General features: G+C 44.2%; 2 protein-coding genes across 4 annotated transcripts in view; one reads left to right on the top strand and one right to left on the bottom strand.

Annotated features, from left to right (window-relative positions):
• Nucleotides 1–23,360, bottom strand: part of GKN2 (gastrokine 2) — a 322,064-nt gene that overhangs the window by 186,561 nt on the left and 112,143 nt on the right. The window lies entirely within an intron of this gene.
• The window catches only part of ANTXR1 (ANTXR cell adhesion molecule 1), a 216,804-nt gene that overhangs the window by 126,290 nt on the left and 67,154 nt on the right, over nt 1–23,360 (top strand). For both annotated transcript variants that reach the window (XM_040458662.1, XM_040458663.1), the window contains exons 13-14: nt 3,897–3,992; nt 21,299–21,340. In XM_040458662.1, the coding sequence (XP_040314596.1) occupies nt 3,897–3,992; nt 21,299–21,340 (138 nt within the window). The remainder of the gene's footprint in view (nt 1–3,896; nt 3,993–21,298; nt 21,341–23,360) is intronic.

The following is a 23,360-nucleotide window of genomic DNA, read 5'->3' as shown; positions in this document are numbered from 1 at the left end:
ATGAAAGGTGCTCAGTGTACAGCTGTTGAATAACACCCAGTCCCCGGCATGCGGTTCACTGTTTCTACAACTCCTTCAGCAGACTATGAGCGCCTTGGTTCTGTCTAATCAATCCTGCATCTCTGAGGTCTGCTCAGTGGGCACAGAACAGGTCCTCAATAAACGTTTGCTGAATGAATATGCGAAGGAACTCTGAGGTTACATGTGCATGCTATATCCCAGGAAAACATTGGCTCCAGGTCTAGGTTTATCAAAAATTCATACCCTAAGTTTGATGGTGACCCTTTTGCACTCGGTATATATGTAATGGTTGCGGGAAGATCTTGAAAAGCAGGCGGTGCATTTGGGGGCTGCTTCTGGGCCTGTCTCCAGAGCAGGACAAAGTGCCTCCAGGAGCTCCTGGCCCTGTGCATGCTCACTCCCCACCCCCCTGCACCTTGCCCCCTCCGGAGCCCCACAGCTGTGCTCCTCCACAGCCGGGGAGAGCTGTGCCTGGTAAGGGGCAGACCAAGCCTGGCTGGAGGGAAGCCAAACATAGGTGGCTTCCTGGTCTCAATCCAGGAAGTCTTCCCCCAGTATGGAAGCCTCCTCTCTTTCCTGGTGGGCCAGGTCTTTCTCCCTCCCTGCTTCACAGGAAACCTTCTCCTTCTTCCAGAAGGAAGTATAAACATTTCCCCACAGTATCTGAGCTTTTCTGCTTCGGTTCTTCTATGTAAAATGAAAAGAAAATCAGGAGGGTGGAGAGATTGAGTATAATGTGAATAAATGCAGTCTTTGCTAAATTATAACTCAATACCAAAAGACTGCTGTTTTATGAGACTTTCAGTAGCCAAAACTATTTATTATTCTAAGTGCAAGCAGATTTATGATCTGAAACGCCCACCATGTTTGCTGTTCTGAGGAACTGGAGGGAGGGCGAGGTACAGTGCAGTGTTTGACATGATAGCCTTCATGCCAGCTGTGCGGCTGTGTCTACTGGCCCCTGAGGTAGCTCATCTGTCTTCCCGTCAGTGCAGTGGGGCAGCTGAGGGTTAGTATCTCCATTTATGGGTGTGGAACATAGAGACTGAGAGGTTACGAGAGTTGTTCTTGACTAACAGTAAGTTTGGGAAACACACATGCGTCTCGCCAAGAGCATCCCTCTACCACAGCTCATGCATAAGTGTTGTGGGTCCAGCAGCATCCTCCCTACCATGGCCATGTCCCTCCTCCGGCCCCTGTGCTCTCTCCCCACCCACTGCCCAGCCCTACACCTGCACCTGCGAGGGTGCACCTCCCTCAGGGGCCATCTGGCATTCCCAAGCCTTGGCTGGGCAGGGCCAGGGTGTTTAGTTCCCTGGCTTTTTGGTCAAAGACATTCCAGGGAGTAAGAGCTACCTTTAAACGGCTTCCAGTAGCCCCCGCCAAGCGCTCAGAGTGGGAGTGAGTCAAGTCCCAACTCTGCCATTAACCTGCTGTGCTGCCCTGAATAGGCCACCCAACCTCGCTCCTCATAAACGGGGCTAGGGGGTGGGGGGCAGCTTGGAGAATCTGGTCATGCTGTGAGCAGTCTCCCCCTGAAAACACAGGCCCTGAAGATCATGAGTGTAATTTCGAGAGGGTCACAAGCTTCCATCCCCTTGAGCCCCTCTGTGTACCCCATAGGTCCACTGGCCCTGGGTAAGAACCTCTGGACCAGTGAGCTTGGGCACCAAAGCATCCACCTGGAGCCCCAAGTACAGATTTTTAAAGAACAACTTCAGTAGTTTATCTTCTTACTACAAGTTGTTTAAAAAAAAGAAAACGAGGGGCGCCTGGGTGGCGCAGTCGGTTAAGCGTCCGACTTCAGCTCAGGTCATGATCTCGCGGTCCGTGCGTTCAAGCCCCGCGTCGGGCTCTGTGCTGACCGCTCAGAGCCTGGAGCCTGTTTCGAATTCTGTGTCTCCCTCTCTCTCTGACCCTCCCCCATTCATGCTCTGTCTCTCTCTGTCTCAAAAATAAATAAACGTTAAAAAAAATTTTTTTTTAAAAAGAAAAAGAAAACGATTGGGACACCTGGAAGGCTCAGTTGGTTAAGCATCCGACTTCAGCTCAGGTCATGATCTCACAGTTCGGGAGTTCGAGCTCCAAGTCAGGCTCTGCTGATGGCTCAGAGCCTGGAACTGGCTTCAGATTCTGTGTTTCCCTCTCTCTCTCTGCCCTTCCATCCCCCTCAAAAATAATGAACATAAAAAAAATATTTTTTTAAAAAAGAAAACGATTTTTTAAAAAAGAAAATTATCATAAACCCACTGCCTGCAAAACTACTATTAATAATATCCCTCAGTCTTTCTCTCTCACTAATTTATACATAAATCCACTTATGTCAGAAATGGTTTCACATGTCATTTAACTATTATTTGAAAACAGAAAACAATGTCTATACAGTAATTGGTTGCATGGGAGTTCTGTAATGTATTGTTAGCCATTCCCTAATTCAAAACAACATTTAGGTTGTTTTCCATGGTGATGCTTATGATCAGTTGTCATCATCTGTGCAAACATACCTGATTATTTTGGGGAACTAAACGTGGAATTTCCAGCTTTACTCAGAAAGAGTACCATGACAACTAATACCTATGACAATTTGCTCCTCAGCTTGCCCTCCCCCACCCTCACCCTCAAAAGTTGTGCCCATTTCCACTCCCGCCAGCTGGAGGTGAGGGCGGGTGGAGGGGGCTTAAATCTGCTTCCCTGAACCAGCAGCCCTAGAATACTGACACCGAGTGGGATCTCTGCTAAAAGGTAACACCATCTCAGACACAACTGTGTCTATTTGCAGTAACAACCGTGTCAGTAACAACCATGTCTATTTGCAGGACCGGCCTAGGCACGTTTTGAAGTGGGTAAAATTTGTCTTTGGTGCCTGCCTTGCCCCCTGGCCGGAACTTGACAGCCACTTGATCTGACAGCAGCCTTGACTCAGCCACCACTCCCCTTGCCTCCCGGGTTCTCTTTCAGCCGCTCCACACCCCGTGCCTGGAATCCATCTGCCCTTTATTTCATCCTATCAGCTGGCTCTAGACTTCGCCTCCCGGATCAGTTCTGGGCATCCCTGGGAACGGGATGGGGGCAGCAGGCTGAATCCTGAGCAGAACTGTCCACAGTGCAAGGCAGGTGGTAGCAGGAACAGCAGACCCAGGGAGTAGGAGGATGTCACCAGGCAGAGGGTGATGGGCCAGAGGCAAAGGCAGTCGTCGGTCACCTCCATGCCTGGTTATGTGGGCAACCGCCCGCCCTGGCTTTTGCAGGATTGGTCCTTCAGAATGCTGTTCCTAGAGGGGGCGCCTGAGTGGCTCAGTCAGTTGAGCGTCAGAGCCTCCGACTCTTGATTTCGGCTCAGGTCATGATCTCACCATTGGTGGGATCGAGCCCCGTGTCGGGCTCTGTGCTGACAGTGCGTAGCCTGCTTGGGATCTTCTCTCTCCCTCTCTCTGCCCCTCCCCTCTCACTCTCTCTGTCTCTCTCAAAATAAACAAACTTTATATTATAGATGTAGATATAGATATAGATATAGATATAGATATAGATATAGATATATAGATATATTTTGATATATATATCAAAATAAACAAACATATATATAATATATATATATGTGTGTTCAGAGACGAGCAGGGCCTTCTGAAAAGACAAATGAAGGGCCATTTCTCGAGAGAATTGGCTATGCGGAGTGTGTTGCCCAGAATGTTCGGCAGAGTTTCAACCTTCTGTGGTTTTGTTTTTTTTTTTTTTTTTTTTTTTGGCAAACTGTGCTCTTCTCTGGGCCTTAAGTCTGCATATCAGTGATGGGAATGCGGGGAGGGAGAGGGTACAGGTGTCTCTGGCTGCCCACATGGCCGACCCGCTGCTGACCACGCTCTTTCTTGGTCCCACAGTCGGATGGCTCCATCCTGGCAATTGCCCTGCTGATCCTGTTCCTGCTCCTGGCCCTGGCTCTCCTCTGGTGGTTCTGGCCCCTCTGCTGCACCGTGGTAAGTGCCCCAAGCTCCTCTTCCTCACCTCAGGCCTCAAGCAGAAGGTGATACAAGGTTAACAGGACCATCAGTAGGAGACGGTGACAAAAAACTACGTAAAGATTAAGGACAAATTTTGCATCGTTTATGTAATTTGTACAAAGTTGGCACAAACTAACATTGCTTGATGGAACCGCAAGTCATTGGGAATCAGTACGGGTAGGGAGTGAGACTGCTAGCCTTTAGGTAGGGCCATCCAGGTGCCCGCTCTGGTTCTAGTGCTCAGGAAGGACCCCCAGAATGTTGTAAATGGCGAGTGTTATTTGCAATGAATCTCACACGCGCACGCGTGCACGCGCGCACACACACGTTGAGTTGCACCCGCTAATACTCTTTCAAGACGATGCTGGCCTTGGCAGCCAGTCTGCGCATCTGAGGGAGTGCCGTTGACCTCTTTATTTTTAATAATAATGAGTGGCACCTGCCTTCATTTCATTACTTGTAGCTAACATTTATAGGACACATCTACCCCGTGCCCAGACTAGTCTAACCACTTAGGCTACGAGATGGATAAAAATCTGTCCCCTCCCCATCATGCTCGTCAGGAGCCACCACATGGCCCTGGCTAGTGTCTCCCCAAATAGCTTCAGGCCTGGCATAACCTGCCATCACCTGCTGCACCCAAAGGAGGAAATGTGCCGGTTTATCAATTTTTATTCCCTGGCCCCTAGACTAGGAGAAGCCCAAACAAAATCATATCCAAATGAAGGAAAACACCGTTTGCTTTCACATGCCTACTCCCAGCCCACACTCAGCCTTTATGTAGACTCAGAGGGTGCACTGTAAGCCCAGGCGGGTTTGAAGTGAGCGCTGCTGGACTGCCCCCCATCTGCCATTCCCTGTCTCTTAGTTCTTCCCCAGAGGGTCCCTCAGGGGAGCCTCTCCAGGCAAGAACTTGTCCTCATTTTCTCTCTGAGCATTCAGTCCACAGCGTGAGGAAACTCACATCTGCGTGTGGAACTGAGCTCAGCAAGGGACCCAAACTCACAGAGCGCTGGGCTCAAAAAGGCAGGGAGAGGGCTTCGAATGACATTTGAAAGAGGTGGTGAAAGAAGGAGATGAGAAGCTTGACCGGGATGTGGATGCATGTGGCAGGGACTTCTGGAAAGAAAGAGGCTCTTGCACCAGCAGAGGCCCTGGGTGTTGAGGGAAAGAGATGACTTTCAGTAGATCGGAACGTGTGTGCAGGCAGGACCCAGGACAGACTCAAGTCTCTGGTCAGCCGGTGCAAGCCAGACCGGACTGACTGGACTGACTCACCGCGACTGTGCACACATTCTTCCAGCAGCAGCCCCAAAAGTAAAATGGTGTTTTCAATACTTAAGGCTACACAACTGTTTTATTTTGAGGATAAAAACAAAACAAAACAAAACGCCATGAGTCAGCCAGGGTGCTTTCTATGGTGATTCAAAAACAATTTTCAAGTCTGAAGTTCTAAGGAGGGAAAACCCCCCTCAGTGGGGTTCTTAAAGAAGAGGGTGGCCAGGGCCAGTGGCAGTGATGGTGGCCGGCAGTGAGCACCAGACCTTCTACTGGAGGCATCACCCTGTTCACCCAGTCCCTTGCATTCTTAAAAACAGTTAGTCCTGGGTGGGGACAGCTGGGAACAATAGAACAGCTAGCAGTGCTCCATCACATATTAGCTGTGTGATCTGGGGCAAGTTACCCAACCTCTCTGAACTTGTTTCCTCATTGTATAATGAAGAGGATAAGAGCATCTCCTCCTCATAAGGAGATGGTAAAGATTAAAGGAGTCATATATACACTGCTTAGAACAGTACCTTTGCACATAGTAAATGCTGTGTATTATTATCACTATTAAAAAATATTTACTATAATAGGAATATACTACTGTACGTCATGGCATTCCATTCATATTGGTGCAAAATGTCTCTTTCTGACATAGAACATTGCATAAGTTTGGGGCGCCTGGGTGGCTTGGTTGGTTGAGCGTCCGACTTCGGCTCAGGTCATGATCTCACGGTCCGTGAGTTCGAGCCCCGCGTCGGGCTGTGTGCTGACAGCTCAGAGCCTGGAGCCTGTTTCAGATTCTGAGTCTCCCTCTCTCTCTGACCCTCCCCTGTTCATGCTCTGTCTCTCTCTGTCTCAAAAATAAATAAACGTTAAAAAAAATAACATTGCATAAGTTTAAGGTATCCAACATAATGATTTGATACATGCATATATTGCAAAATGTTTACTATAATAAGTCTGATCAACATCCATCACCTCACAGTGTCACAAAGTTTTTTCCTTGTGATGAGAACTTTAAGATTTACTCCCTTAGCAGTTCTTAGCAGCTGTCAAATATACCATACAGTATTGTTAACTACGGTCACCATACTGTACCTTACATCCCCAGATTTTATTTATCTTAAACGTGGGGGTTTGTACCTTTTGACCCCCTTCTCCCAATTCCCCCACCACCCACCCCTCCAACCCCACCTCTGGCAACCACAAATCTGATCTGTTTCTATGAGCTGGGGTTTTTTTTTAGATTCCACATATAAGTGACATCACACAGTATTTGTCTTTCTTCATTTGACTTACTTCACTTAGCATAATACCCTCAAGTTATGTCCAGGTTATGGCAAATAGCGGGAGTTCCTTCCTTTTTATGGCTGAATAATATTCCATTATATGTGTGTACTACATTTTCTTTACCCATTCATCTATAGATGGACACTTGGGTTGTTTCCATGTCTTGGCTATTGCAAATAATGCTGCAGTGAACATGGGGATTCAAGAAGAAGATACTTCTTCAGGATAATGATTTTATTTCCTTTGGAGATATACCCAGAAGCGGGATTGCTAGATCATATGGTAGTTCTATTTTTTATTTTTTAAGGAACCTCCATATCCAATTTACATTCTCACCAGCAGTGCACAAGGGTTCCCTTTTCTCCACATCCTCACCAGTGTTTGTTATCTTTTGTCTTGTTGATGACAGCTGGCCATTCTAATTGTTGTGAGGTGATATCTCATTGTGGTTTTAATTTCCAGGGAAAGGTCTCTGAAATAATGTCTTTTATTACTGGAAGCAGTGTCACCCAAGGCCAGATTGTTTTGCAATATTCAAAATATTTTTCAATGAAATTGTCTGGTTAAGTCCATGTTGCTTTGGAAAGCAGCCAAAATGTCTTAATGTGATCTGCTTTTGTAAGTCCCAAAGGATCTCTTTACAAGGGAAGATCTTGGAGATTCATTTTCCTGTTTATGATGTGTATAAAAACTGCCCTCACCCCTATTTCTGAAAGCTGGCCAGGGCTCTGATGCTTGGTGTGCCCCCAGAAACTACTTGTTGACCAGTGGCTTTCTTGAAGAGTGATGAGATCCGAGGCGACAAGATAAAGTCATGTGTTTTCTAAAGGGAGTACACAGGAAGAGGGCAAACATCACCTCCCACCCCATTCCAGGATCCTGGTTCAGAAGATGCAGGAAGTTTCTCTCCCTTGAAGGATAGCACCTCTAGCCACAGCTCTGGGACTAGCAGAGAGCATCCTTGTAAATGACAGTCCTGAAAGCTTCCTCTGTCATTCTCCCTGCCTTGTCCCAAGGAAATGCAGGAAATGCCCCCTGACCAGGTACTAAAGCAGCATCGTGATGATGGGAAACAGCCAGGGAGCAGAAGGGTCTTGCAAAATGTGGGGTACAAGAGGTTTGTCTCTGTTGCAAAGTTTTCTCCAGGAGTGATATGCAAAACATTTAACAACCTGCAAGGCTCTCCACCCCAACTGAGCCAAGTATCAACCCTTTAGTGGCTGGATATGGGGCAGGGGTGGGGGGCAGTCCACAAAATCCTGGAGGGTTGCTGGGGGTAGAAGGGCAGGCATTCAGATTGCTATTTACTGATCATAAGGAGCATTTTAAAATGTAATGACCAGTATGAGCAGACCAGACACAGTGGTTACTATCAGTCCTGCCCTCTGCCTCAGCATCCTTGCTTCTTGCCGGCCTTGTCTGGCAGAAGAAATCTGAAGGGTGACCTGTGCTGCCTATTGCATTTTGTCTTTCTTAAAGGACCCCCTTCCCTCTGGGCTCTTACCCTCCAGCTGAATGGAACCTGGGGTGACTTACTGCCCACATAGCATAGTATTGTCTATCCATCGCGACTGATGGGAAGAGACAGGTAATTGGCCAGATAGATCCTGAATCAAAACTTTTTAGTGTTTCCCGAATCGGTCCTCAGGATCCCCAGGTAAACCTTTGGCTTCTAAGATCTCTACGTTGATTCACTGGCACAAAAACACCCACACTGAAAGGGAAAGAGGTATTGGACTATATCACCCTGGACTTATTTGCATTTTCAAAAAGGGAATTCAAGGGTCAATATTTTACCAGAAAGAAATAAAGCCCTGCCTCAGTTCCACAAGGGGCATTGCAGAATGCCCCTTTAAATCATGTGGTGGCCACTCCATCTACTCATAAGTTTGGTCCAATATTACTGAAATCTCTAAGTTGAACTTTAAAAAGAAGAAGATTAAGAAACCTAAATGAGAAGAGAATCATGAAAAAAAAGAGCTGAAATATATTAGAAAAGTAAATGTTTTGAATGACTTGAATGCGTAGAGAAAAGGTCAACAATGAATCAGTGATATGAGAGCGCTACTATTCTAGAAAATGCAGGCAGTCCTGCATTTCATAAATTACATGGATGTTGCAATGTAATGTTTTATATGTATCAAATTACATAACAAAAGACATTTATGGCAGTTTCTTAAATAAAATCGTAGAAATGTGCCCACTTTCTTGGGAGGTTAATGGTATATCAGGAATCCCAAGTAAAAAGATCTTACTGTATTTTGCCAGATAAAAAATTCTGGTGAGGCAGCTGGCTGATTCAGTCGGTAGAAGATGTGACTCTTGATCTCAGGGTTGTTAGTCTGAGCCTCCTGTTGGGTGTAGACATTACTTAAAAATAAAAATCTTAAAGGGGCACCTAGGTGGCTCAGTCGGTTGAGCATCTGACTTTTGATTTCAGCTCAGGTCATGATCTCACAGTTCATGGAATCGGGCCCCTTGTCAGGCTCTGTGCTGACAGCATGGAGCCTGCTTGGGATTCTCTCTCTCCCTCTCTTTCTCTCTCTCTCTGCCCTCCCCCACCCGTGCTCACTCTCACACACTCTCAAAATAAATAATAGACATTTTTTAAAACATAAAATAAAAAAAATAAAATCTTAGGGGTGCCTGAGTGGCTAGTCGGTTGAGCATCCAACTCTTGATTTTGACTCCGGTCATGATCTTGCCGTTCGTGAGATCAAGCCTCACTTCAGGCTCCGCATTCACAGTGCAGGGCCTGCTTGGGATTCTCTCCCTCTCTCTCTATGCCCTCCCCCCATTTATGCACGCTCTCTCTCTCTCTCTCAAAATAAATAAACTTTAAAAAAATAATAAAATCTTTTTAAAAAATTCTGGAGATTGGTTGCATAACAATGTGAATATACTTAACACTACTGAACTGTACTCTTAAAAATGGTTAAGAGGGGCGCCTGGGTGGCTCAGTCGGTTAAGAGGCCGACTTTGGCTCAGGTCATGATCTCGCAGTCCGTGAGTTCAAGCCCCGCGTCGGGCTCTGTGCTGACAGCTCAGAGCCCGGAGCCTGTTTCAGATTCTGTGTCTCCCTCTCTCTGACCCTCCCCCGTTCATGCTCTGTCTCTCTCTGTCTCAAAAATAAATAAACATTAAAAAAATTTTAAAAAAAAGAAAAAAATGGTTAAGATGATAAATTTTAGGTTATGTGTTTTTTATCACAATTAGAAAGAAAAAAAAAAAAGAGACCCTGCTATAAAGTTACAGTTCTTCTGATCTTCTGAAATCCAACTATTTAAATGATGCTCTTTAGGTGAAATCAAATCATTATATTTCTGTTCATATAAAGGCAAATATTTTTATTCAGTTTGTTGAGATAGGATAGTGTGCATGCATCCAGAGTTTTTCCCTATATAAGCAAAATTCTGCTCTGTTTTGTTTTGTTTGTAATGGCTTTGTAGGTATCTTATGAATAATTTTTAAGGCACCGTAAAAAGATCATGTCTCATTCACTTTATTAAATTTCAAGAACAGTTTAACAAATTAAGTCCCTTCGACATCCCCAATGACAACTTGCAAGGGACAAAAATTAATCAAGAACTTGATATGCCTTATTGAAATAAAGTCTTCAAATAATGCTTTCCACACCTTAAAGCATAATATTTAATTTGTAGGGCCAGGCAGCCAAGCTTAACATCAGCAAAGGGATTTACGGATAGTCTGTTTAATAGAAACCTGACTGGTGCAAACAGCTCCTTAGCCAAGCATCTTGAGCCTAGACTCATCCTGCTCTTTAGGTCCCTTTCCAGCCTCCACCCATTTCCATCTGGACACTCCTCACTCTGCAGCTTACAAGATTATTTCTCACTAGCATACAGAACTCTGCCATGGCCTGTCCTCACCCCTGCAGCTCTACACCACACACCGCATACACCCAGTCTGTTCTCATCTCTACCTTGCTTTGTGGCTTCCCTCATTCCTGCCAGGCTGGCCTTGTGACTTGCCTTATACCCCAGCCACTGCCATCCTCATGCTTGCTGGGTGAAATGAAAAGAGGTGAGCTGTCATTAAAGACAACTGGGTTCCAGTAGATATCTGCCTCTTCACTCACAGGATTGGGCAAATCCTTCCACCTTAACTTCCCCACTTGGAAAATTTAAAAACTGGAACCATATCGTCTCTAAAGTTGCTTCTTTATATTCTTACCTCCTATAAGTAAATCTATTCCTCCCTTTCGAGATTCCCTGGCCTGTGGTTCTCAAAACTGGGTACACATCAAAATGACCAGAGGATCATATGATGTAAGTAATCAGGGACAGCATGTCCAAACTATGTCCATGGAACAATAGTACCTACAAGATGTGAACAGGTATGCTTCAGAACAGGAGTATTTAGACAATGAGTTTGAAAGACACTATTAAACTAAATTGAATAACTGACTTCACTGCAGGACTTCTCAGAATGTTTCATAAGATAATTTGAGCTGTGAATCCCCAAACTTATTTTGACGCTGGAACCCTCCCTTAGCCTATCCCTATCCCCCCACCCTTCCAAATACCTATTAACATACAGACACCTGGAGGGGCACTAGTATTCTACCAAACACTGTTTGGGTAACATAGTCCTAGAGAATGCTCAAACAGTGGAAAGAGCAGATTCCTGAGTTCTGAGGGGCTGCCTCCTTCCCGGCCTGCTCAGAGGCTGCATCGAAGCCAACAAGCTTGACATGCTACGAACATCATTATGTCTTCCTGTTCCCTATGTGCCCTGCTCAGTTCCTATAGGCACTACTCATGGCTGGAATCACCTTGCACGTAACCCAGGCAGACCAGACACTCCTTCTCCAAGCCTCAGGGAATCTGAATTCATGGATTTCTTTGAACTGTTTCACTTAATAGAGTTTTGTGGTGATGGGGACATATTATCTAATGGGGAATATACACACTTATTCTTTTAAGTTACCATGTAAGCCACATAGGCCTGATTGACTAATGTAAAATGCCTGCCACTCACTACTCTCATTTTAATTATCGAGACATTTGCCCTTTTAAGGCAAATTAGGCAAATAAGACCAGATGAGTCTTTTTTTTTTTTAATTTTTTTTTTCAACGTTTATTTATTTTTGGGACAGAGAGAGACAGAGCATGAATGGGGGAGGGGCAGAGAGAGACGGAGACACAGAATCGGAAACAGGCTCCAGGCTCTGAGCCATCAGCCCAGAGCCTGACGCGGGGCTCAAACTCACGGACCGTGAGATCGTGACCTGGCTGAAGTCAGACGCTTAACCGACTGCACCACCCAGGCGCCCCAACACCAGATGAGTCTTAAGAGAGATGAGTTGGGGGTGCCTGGGTGGCTCAGTTGGTTAAGCATCTGACTTCATCTCAGGTCATGATCTCATGGCTGGTGAGTTCAAGCCCCGCATGGGACTCTGTGCTGACAGCTCAGAGCCCAGAGCCTGCTTCGGATTCTGTATCTCCCTTTCTCTCTGTCTCTGCCCCTCCCCTGCTTGCTCTCTCTCTCTCTCTCTCTCTCTCTCTCTCTCTCAAAAATAAATAAACATTAAGAAAAAAAAAATTTTTTAAGACAGATGAGTTGGGAGGCCCAAAACATTTGAAGTTTGAGTTCCAAATGCAAAAAAAGAAAAAAGTTGACCTCATTTCTTTGAAAATTTCTTGTACTACATTCTAGATCAACACCCTTGGCATTAGCCTTTGCTAAACAACAGGGTAAAATTACTGGGTCCAGGCAGTACTTGGATAGCACTAACCCACTCCAGTCAGCTGTGAGGTTTCTATTACATTTAGGTTGTTCGTATAGTAGAAAGATTGACTTCTCTGCCATTAGCTGGAATATCCTACTTCCTCGATGTTTTCCACATCAAGTTGCCCATTTTCCCTTGTTTTTTTTAGTTTTAATTAGAAGAATAGTTATTATAAAGTTTGGGTATCAGAATGGAAGTCTAGAATTTAAAGCATGAGAGCAAGCATCCCCTTCTACCTGTGAAATTGAAGCCCTTGTTAGATGGCTTTCAGAGCTCGACTGGCATTTCTTGTTTACACAGCTCTGTTCTGATAGCTTCTCCTCACACAGAACCTATGAGGCCATGAGCCAGCAGAAGAGTTAGTGCTAAGAGATCAAGCCAGAAGTCTCAAGATAAGCAGTGTTTTAGATCTAAGGACCCAAAAATCTTTAGCCATCTACATACAATATTTATTTGAGCAAACCCCTCTAAGCATGCAAGAAGTAATCATTTGTGAAAAATAAATTACTCTCAATGGTGATATAGTGAGGACTAGATAGCAAAACAAAGAAAAAAATTCCTAGAAAAAAATATAATAAAAGTTGTTTCAAATATATATCCAGGCTCATCAGAAAACAGAAGACATTTCTAGGGCCAAAATAAAGAAGGATCTGGAAATCAGATGGTTTGCTGACCCTATAGCAGTGGCAGTCCTAGAGGGGGAAGATTTTCTGATCTCAGTAACCTAGACATTTGGTTTAATAGTGTACATAAAAGTTTGGGAGTTGGAATGGAGTCTTCTGCCTAAAGCTGGGAACTTGCATTTAAGGCTAGGCCATGGGCTTGGTGCATGTGTACATGTATGTCCCTAAGAACTCAAAACCATAATCTCTCAGTTTTAGAGTTCAAATGTGTCTTACCTGTGGTTCTGTAAATTGCAAACCGAGAAAAGTTGTCGGTTTGGAAGTACTTAGGAATCTGCAGAAGGAAATTCGAATCCTCTGTGGCATGTTGGTCCCTCAATGCAATCCTCATAGGATTGATTACCTCATCGGTAAATGCAAATTACCCATGAGCTCACAATCCCAAATTACCGAATACCCAAGGAATATTATCACTCAGATTCCTTGAGGTTTTATAATACACATGGAAAGCACAAAGACCAGAATTTAGATAAGGAAGTCAGGCCCATTGAGTGGTTCCTTTGTCCTCTCCAGAGTTAACAATGGTTAAGTAGCAGGTACATCAAAAGTTCTCTAAATACCATCATCTCTCCTATAACATGTGTCCCTAAAAATACCACTGCATTATGGAATTTGGGCTGCATGAAAATAACAGGACTAATGGGGGAAATGAGTTCAGAGGAGAGCATTCAAACCTGTGTAGTCTAATAAAACAATACACTTCAAAAAAATGAATAATAAACCCAATAAAACTCCGCCATTTTAAGCATCTTAGATTCTTAATTTAAATTATGCTACACTAAATATACCACTTTGCCTCGATTTGTAAAAATAAACTCCTGAAGTTTCCCGGGGCATGTGAGTATGATGTAGCACTGTGGCTTTGAGTTACGGAGGCAGAACGGAAGGAAGGACATTCTTAGGACGAAGTGTCACGACACCAGAGGTGGACGGCTGTGACTCACTGTCTTGTTATTCCTTCTGCGCCAGCTTAAAATAGGAGTCCAGCTTTTGTTGTTTTGCCAGGTTCTTCTTTTCATAACAAAAAAAAGACAATTTCTGTGGTTTCCAGTCAGACCTCATGCCACGAAAGTGCTGTTCTGCTGCTCACGGTGCGATAACCTTTTCTCCAATCCATGGCACGTGCCTCAATCCTCTTTAAGGCCAATGATGGCTCCCATTGAGTTCCAATCTCCTTTCTTTTGGTTCTTCAGTGTGGCCTCTGACGAAGCTCAGTGTGGGCACTTTTACTCGTGTTGGTCACAGGATACCCCATCTTCTCTCGTGTTACAAGCTTCTTCTCCACACGCTTAAGCCTCTCCTCCTTCATTCAATCCCTGGATTCTTATGAGCAGGACACACACTGGTTTTGAGGATGTATATTCAATGCTTTCATGAGGAAAAGCACATAAGCTCAGGAGCAAATATAACTTGCATTGAACAAGGGTAAACGGAAGTGAGAAAGCAGCCACGGTGTGTGGGGGTTTGTGTGTGCCTCCCAGGCCACTGCTGGCAGCTGGACAGCACCTTCACATTCACCCGATGCTATTCAGTGGCACCAAATATAATTCCCTCACACTTTAATATGTTTAATGTTATGTTATGTGATTTTTACCACACAAAAAAACTAATATAGAGGGGCCTGGGTGGCTCAGTCAGTTGGGCGTCCAACTTTGACTCAGGTCATTATCTCATGGTTTGTGGGTTCAAGCCCCACGTCAGGCTCTGTGCTGACAGCTCAGAGCCTGGAGCCTGCTTCAGATTCTGTATCTCCCTCTCTCTCCCCTCCCCTGCTTGTGTTCTATCTTTAAAAAATAAATAAACATTTAAAAAGCTAATATATATATTATATATAATAAAACTATAAAACTAATAAAACTATAAAAACTAATATATATATTATATATAATATATATTATATATAATATATATGTAATACATATAATATATAATATATATCATAATATCTTATATATCATAATATATATTACATAATACATACAATATTACATATATATCATATATATCATATATATGTAATATATATATTGTATATATACAATGTATATATATTATATATAATATATATACATATATGTGTATATATATTATATATTACATAATATATATAATATTATATAATATATAATATATTAATATATGTTATATATGATATTAATTATTAATATAATATATATTAATATATAATATAATATATAATATATATGTAATATATATTACATATATATCATATATATGATATATATATATATATAAAATCTTCTCTTTTGACTCATGAAAAATAAAATTTTGAGGTACACTGATCTCATAGTTTACTGATTTTATGCCAAGTTTACCTACCACGTATGAACAGATTCACATATTACATACCTGTATTGTAATAAAAGAGACTGCAATTGTCACCTTCAAATTTTCAGGAAGCCTTAATAGAAATTTAGTTTGGGACACTATGCTTGGAAAGTGGACTCTTGAACTACAGGCAAGTGAGTTTACTTGGAGGCTGGGGCTAGGGAATAGAATGGGGTATAGATGTATCCAATGAAGTACTATAATTAATATAAATCCAAGCTATGACCCTAATGAGATCCTCGTGATGCATCTAAGTGTCACAACCGACTCTCAGCAGTTGGCACTGTTAGCATATTAACTGCTAAAGAAGCATTTATATGGACAGTTGAGAGACCAGTCCTGAATCTTGAATCATTCAAGTGCTTATCTGAGAGGCAAGGAAGTTTAGAATAATAAGGAATGCTTTCTTTATTTACCTTTTCCTCCGTGGGAATGCAAACCCATTCTTCCCAGAAATAGTGACTGAGTAACAAGCATTGAGCCACATGCCAGAGATAAAAGATGGCCAAGAACACACATGTCTTCTAGGGGCTGAGAGTCCAGTGCAGAAGAAAGATGCAAAGATGCAGACATGAACAGTTCAGTGAGTTCACTGCTGACAGTGCAGACCATGAAAGCTAAGATCTGTGTCCTAACTCCCAGGGAACTATCTGGCTAGGATTGCTCCAGGGCCAGGTCCAAGAATCCAGGCCCTGCCAGCTCTGCAGGCAGATGAGCACAAATGCTCACTAGAGAAAGCAAGAGAGTGCCTGCAGGCAGAGCTGAGAGATTCCTCCAGAAACAGTTCCATGTCTTCCCTAGTGCGCTGACAAACGGGCAATCGAGATCCCATAGTTCCTGACAATAGAACAGGGACACCATAATTTTTAGACTGAAACATTTTCGAAACCAGTGTTTTTAATCAGCCATAAGCAACTCTCAACAGGAATGTCTGACCTGAAGCAACAACATACCCCTGAATACCTAACTGAAGCTAGCATTGTTAGAAATAAGCTAATTCATAATTCTCAAAGTGTGGTCCATGGACCAGGAACATAAGCATCATTTGAGAATTCGTTAGAAATACAAGGACCTCGCTCCAGACCAACTAATGAGAAACTACAGAATGCAGCCCAGAAATCTGTGTTTTAAGAAGCCCTCCAGGTACCTCTGACACTCAGTGAAGTTTAAAATTGAGTTCAAATTAGAGGACATGTTCCTAATTTTGTAGTATTTTTTAAGCGGTTCCCTTGAACTTGGTCTGGACAACACAACTGGTTGTGCATCAAGGAAGTGTCTCCTTTGCAACAAGAGAACCACACCTTCAGTGTAGAGGGGGTTGCGGGAGATGCTTCTCATCCAGGTTGTGTAAGGATACTGAACCCCTAAATACAGTTTATGGAGAAAGGGAACCCAAAAAGAAGTCCTCTGTTTTGTCCCACTTCTCAAGCCATAAGATGAACATCTCTCTAAAATGAGCTCATACAGCTTAGCCTACAGCCAACTGCTGCCACAGAGAGGAGTCAGAAAAGATAAAGAGGAGAGATGTGAAATGGTGGTGCGGACATAGCAGGGGACCACGTGGGAATAGCCCGGCCTGGCATCCTCCTGCTTCTCATGAGCATGTTGACCTGACTCACGGCTTTAAATGGAATGTCTGGTGAGCCAGTGTGGTTCTCATCTGGTAGAAGAGAGGTGCCTGTGTGAAAAACTGCGTAGATTACATTCTGCATTCCACTACACAGGACGGTAGCAGTAAAGTTAGCAAGAGCAAACCAAGTGGCAATGATCAAAATATGCAAATTAGGAGCAAAACTTGAATACTTCTAGAGGAAAAAAAAATAAGCAAAATAAACTCACCAGGTGCTATATTTCGCCTTAACATTTTATAAAATTAATTTTCAAAGAGAGCATTACAGAGACCTAAACGGTTGAACTTGACTCATAAGACCAGAGTAAGGTTCCTAGGTATCAAACAGGACCTGGGTATATATGATCTTCCTACTGTGTTCATACCATGTCAGCTCTACCTCCACACCTTCTTCATTACCATTTCCAGTAGCCAGACTCAGGGGTGTACGCAAAACTTTCATTTGTTTTGACTCAATGAGAAGTTGTCACTAAGATTTCAGTTTAATAAGTTTCTACCTGGTCTTTTCTTTCCTTTATCCATACAACAGCCTCTGTCAAATCCAACCCTATCTCATGTCTACCTACACAAACATGGCTAAAACTGATAAGAGGGGAGAGGGGGAATTTCTCCCAAGTCACAGCAGAGATAGTTTCAAGAAATTCTCAGATAGCAAAGAAACACTAATAGAATTCAGAAGTCCATATTCCATCTCATTTTTCTTATCCCCTTTACCTCAAGACAGAATTTACATCAACGCAGAAGGATTTCCAGGGCAGTTCTCCCAGGGAAGCAAATGGTCACCTTCTGCCCATTCAAAATACCCAAGCTAAAGACGGTAGTAGGTGGAGAAGTGCTGCCGGCCTCTGGAGGAAAAGCATGTCCCCAGATTTACCCCCCAGTTCTACCATGTTATTCCATAAATATGTTTATTGAATGTTCTCCTTTGAAACATTAATTAAGGAGCTCTTCAACCTACCATCTTCTATGTGTCCCCCTAATGGGGAAGGATCTGACGAGCCCACTCACAACCAAGAGGAATCTCCCGGAACCTTCTAAGAAGGGCAGTGGGCCAAATCAAGCCTTCTCTTGGCAGTGCTTAGCGCTGGTTCTAACTTGCGTTCTAGTTAGAAATAAACACTTTCTAGTCACACTAGTTGGAAGCAAAGAAGTGTTGAATTAATCTGTTAATTAAAAGTGCTACAAAAGACACTGGGCTATGTGAGATCCCATAGAGGAGAGCTTGAGGGACAGCAAGCATTTAGGCTACAAGTGAGAAGCAATGGGGTGCATGGAAGAAGCAGAAAGGTGACCAAGACGCTGAAGCTCAAAAAGTGAAGGGAAGAGTGAAGAGGGATGAAGTGGAGAGGTGGGGCCACATCACACAGGCCTTGTGGAGATGCAGTTTGAGTTTTATCCGGTGGGCCCTGGGCCACTGTGCAGCAAGGCTGTGGTGGTACCGCAGGCTCAAGAGCGACACGGTGTGTTGCCCAGCTTCTCTTCTAGGCATGAGCTCTGGTCTTCCGCAGGGGTGAGGTGGAGAGGGCCGATGTGCAGAGCACTCCTTTGGGGGCCCATGTGCCGGTCTTGGCACGGGGATTTGGCTCATTCACAGACAGCCCGTCCAGCTTCGCAGCTTGGAATAATCATGTCATGACTTCAACTTTGCCTGTCTGGATCAAGCCTTGAAACGCTCTCCTGTTGTCCTATGGCAAGCTGCTCCCTGTCCCAGGGGAGGAGGCTGGGTGGTGGTGGAGCTTGAAGCACCAGGAAGACTTCTTCCTCATTCCTGCTCAATGCAGCCAGACACCCAACCAGTAAGGCCAGATTGGAGGTGCCTAATCCTGTTTACCTGAACATGGTGGCATTTTTCCAGAAGCTCAGGTGCCCATTTACAGTGCGTAAGCATGGAATCTGGATTACAGATTACTACTTAATAAATTTTGTATCTTGGCATTGTCTTGTAGGTCCCCCTTCAGACATTCAATAGTGGATGTAGATGTAGAATTCAATAAATACTCAGTAAGTGACACTGAACGGCAACCGCAGTTGGTTGGGTTGGTCTGAGTGATAGGCCACGTGGTGTTGCACTTCCTGGCTGATGTCATGGGCCTACACATATGTGGTGAAACATACTGACGCTCACCACCCTGAAGTCCCTGGTCACTCTCAAGCCCCCTGACCACTTTCTGAACACCAGCCTCCTGTCTTACTCATTTTATGAAGCTTTGGCTTGGAAACCACCATACATAGTCATTTAGTATACGCAGGGAGTCAAGTGAAACCTTCCTTAAAGGGGTAATAAAGGAGAGACAGAGAAAGGAGAAAGGAAAGAAAGGAAAAGGAGAATAATAATGCACACACCATTTACTGAACACCCACTCTATACCAGATGTTTGACAAACATTATTGTTCATCATGACGCTACAAGGTCACATTATTCCCATTTAACAGATTAGGAGAGTAGAGCTCAGGGAGGTTCAAGGATTTCTCAAATCTTCACAATCAGAAAAAGGCAGGTCTGGGGTTCGCATTGGACAACGATGCTGCACTTCCATGTGGTGAGGGAGGAAGCTGGAAGCACTGTGAAGACAGAAGCCCAGCTGTTCTGCATGGAACCTCTCTGTACGCCCAGCATACTTGCCATGCACACTGCCCACAGCACTCTTGTCAACATCTGTCTGGGTTTCCCAAATATCCTGCTCTCCCTCTCACTCCCCTCCCAACCCTGCCCTAAGAGAAGAGATGCATTCCAGATTGCCATCCCCAACTCCTCACTCCTCCCTCCAATTTCTGGACATTTCCTGTTTTCAAATCATCACATTTCCTGTTTTAAAATCAGTAATGGCCCTCCTCAGGGATTTCCCTTAAGGAATTCAGAGCCAGTGTTGAGTGGGTGAGCAAAATCATGGCTTCGTGCTTTCCAAAGACCTTCAGAAGGCTTCCCACAAGTGGCCAGGAAGTGGAGGCAGATGAAATGGCAGCTTGAAACCCCTGGAGCCCTTAATCTCTGCCTCTTAATTAATTGAATACCATCCTTTTAGATGGCTGGAGTCTTCGTTCCCTGACTGGTGTTAATACAACGTCAAGTCAGTAGCCTGTCTCAACATACAGAGATGACATTACAGATAATGGTAGTGTGGGTGAGAGCAGTGGGGATCAGAGCCCAAATGAGGCCCCAAATAATCATCAAATCAAAGGAGACATGTGCTCGTGAGGGAAAGGTGAGGAAGACCTTGATGCCCAATAGGCAGCCAGGTCAGCAACCGGGAGAGCTCTCCAACTAAAAGATTAAGGATCTGGTTCATCCTGTGGGCAGTGCCTGAGCATCCGGGCACAAACAGCCCTGACACTAGGACATCAAGAGATATATAATAAGTCTGTATTTACCAGAATTGTCTAAGGAAAAGACTACACGTAGGGGACTCAAAATTCTAATAAGCATGGGGGGAGAGGAGGGAGCCCCCAGGGGACATGGCAAAGCCGCTTTGTAAAAGACTCTAATATAATTAACTACAGGGGCTTTCCTTTTATGCATGGGGTGAGCAAACTGGGGACAAGCAAGAGGAGAAGCTGCTCACTGTCACCAAACCATCCTCCTCCCATGTGTCGATCATCCTCTCATTGATTAGAAGGGGTTCCAGATCGCTTTCCCTGCCCAGACTGTCCACATATCTCTCTTCAGCCCTGATGATGGGGAAGTTGCAGCATACAATCTTATAGCATTGTAATGTAAATCTCTGTACCCCTTAAATGTCAGGGTCCTGAAAGAAATCCCTGGTTATCCCTCCTTTGCTGCCCTCTGTCAGGAATTGGTCTGACCATCACACTCTCCCTCCTGGGGCAGGTACCATTTGGGGCCGGCGACAGTTAACAAGACTGCCAGTAGTTTGAGTGTGGTCCATACCTGACCCATTTCTGCAGCATCATCTTAACTTATATTGGGTGTAGCTCTTTGTTAAATGTGTAGCAGTTTGGATGAGTAGATAGAGGATTTGATGCATGAATGACTGGATGCATAAGTGAGTGAATACATTTGCAAGATAGCAACCCTGGGATAAGAGATGAAACTTACTTGTGGAATATTTTTTCTCTGTATAAAACAGACACAATTGAAAATGGAACCCTCAGTCTGGATCATGCTCAAACTAACTGAGCTATTCTGCCCAGAAAGACACATCATGGCATTGATTAAGCCTTTCTTGCTTGGGCCCATTGTGGTGGTAATTATGGCCATACCACCAAGGCATTTCTTGAGGACAGGCCTGTTGGAGAGCAGGTGGCCAAATATTTCCACTGACTTGTTCTCTTTTTTTTTCCCCCTTTTCAGATTATCAAGGAGGTCCCTCCACCCCCTGCTGAGGAGAGTGAGGTAAGTGACCAGAGCAGGGTGCAGCGGGATGGACAGAGTGGTAAAGTGGAGCAGAGAGTGGGCTGGGCTGGCCCAGGACTCAGGCCCCTGCAACACAGAGCTGAGTCAGGCCCAGGCTCCCATTGTATCTGAGGTAGCAGGGAGGGAAGTTTTTGGTCCTTTCCGAACCAAGGTTGAACAAACTGAACTGACCAAGGTTGACCAGAAACTGAACTGAACTGCAGCCACGGACAGAATAGTTTGGGAGCGTTTTCCACCTGCAAAGATAAAATCTGAGATGCAAATATAAATATTTTTATCAATACAATTTTTCCCTTTAAAACGGACATTTTAGGTTTCTCTTTTCCCTGCAGAGACTATGCTTCATGTATGTAGATCAGGGCAAATTTGATACATTCTCCAAACAATTAGTGATTCTAGGAACAGCCTGATGCTGAAGTATTCCATTTTTCTTTAATTTAACACAATGCCTAAAGATTAGCCAGGCAGTAATAATAATGTATGGGAGGGCGGGGGAGGTGGTGGTGGGAGAAGATATGCTAATATCCTGGCCTTGCTCCCAAATCTTCATCATTTGAAGGGAGGAAAAACATCTTAGACTCCACCATAAATGGGTCAGTAAGCAGTTCTGGTGCAAGCGTGGCCTAGAGTAGAATATGGTGGAGGCATTAAAGGCTAATGGTGAGAAGGAGAATCCCTGGGCCGGAGTACCCGGCCGGTGGCTTTTCTGATCCTCTGATCACTCTCAGAGCAACAGGCCTCCTTTGGATGCATCACTCACCAATTTAGAAGCCAGGGTACAGGTCTGAAAACAGTGGGATCAAAAGACATAGGGGTGGAGGATTCAAGTTCACAGTCCTCAATCCCTAAGGTCTATTGTATGCAAACTGAGCACTGCCCCCTGGCCATTCCTCTAACCACTGCCTTCATCAAGTTTCCTGCATACAGAAAGAATAATGATTGAATTTAACATTCCACGAGTCTGTTATATCCTGAACCATATGCATGTAAGCCAAGGGATTTAATAGCTGCACTCAATTAAAGCACATATTGTTGGAATGCTAACTTTTTGCCCAGAAATCAAGGGAGGAAATTACATTGCTGTGCAAAGAGGGAGGATAAAACCCTCTTTACATCCACAAAAGCCTTTCTTAATCCTTCAAGAGAAAGCACCGTGGCTAGTTCCACGGGTTCCAATTTGGCTGTGTTTCTGTTATGTGCAGCTGTCTCTTATATTCCCAAAGGAAAATAGGGCAAGAGGCTTTTGCTTGATGAAGTTGCTCTGTTTGCCCCGAGGTGAAGAATGTTCCCTCCCCTTATTATGTTCAGTTAAAGGAGCTGTTGCCCTTTTTTTCTGGTGCTGACTCTGCATTTGCCTTTGGAAGCAGCCACTGTGGTCGAAACACACCAGGGGACTTAGGTACAAGACCGTGGGGTGTGGTTTACCCAAAACCACCTAGTTTCATCTAATATTTCTATAGAAGTCCTACTTTTACCTGAAGAAGGCAGACCTGGCTTCTGAAACAGAAGGACAACCCTAGGATGCTTGAGATCTAAAGGGTTGTGTTAGACCTCAAGGAGCTTCTGGGCTGGCTGGGGCAGACTGCAGGCTGTGCTGATCACTCAACATGGTTTGTTGGCCTTGAAAGTTCCTTGGCCTTGTGAGTTAAGCAGCCCTAATCTCCTTCCTAATATGTTTCAGCAGAAAAAAAAGAAAGAAAGAAATCCCACAGGAACAGATAACATAATCTATACCTACATAGTATCTTACACAGTGCCCTGAAAATCATAGTCTGAATCTAGACTTCTAGAACCCTCTCCATTCCAGCTCCCTGCATTTAAATCCTGTCAATCCTTCAGGTACAGCTCATGTGCTATTATCTCCACAAAACGCTCTATAATTCCTTCCATCAGGACTAATTTCTCATTTCCCCCTTCTCTGCATTCCCAGGGTATTTTATTGATCTTTTCTTCTGCATCAAAGGTTAAGTTCATTAGCTACTTGAAGGTCAGGATCTAT

The sequence above is a fragment of the Herpailurus yagouaroundi genome, unplaced genomic scaffold (genome assembly GCF_014898765.1).
Source record: "Herpailurus yagouaroundi ecotype Mexico unplaced genomic scaffold, PumYag 221, whole genome shotgun sequence".
NCBI classification, from domain to species: domain Eukaryota; kingdom Metazoa; phylum Chordata; class Mammalia; order Carnivora; family Felidae; genus Herpailurus; species Herpailurus yagouaroundi.
Note: the sequence above shows the minus strand (reverse complement) of the source record. Positions and strands in the feature narration are given on the sequence as shown.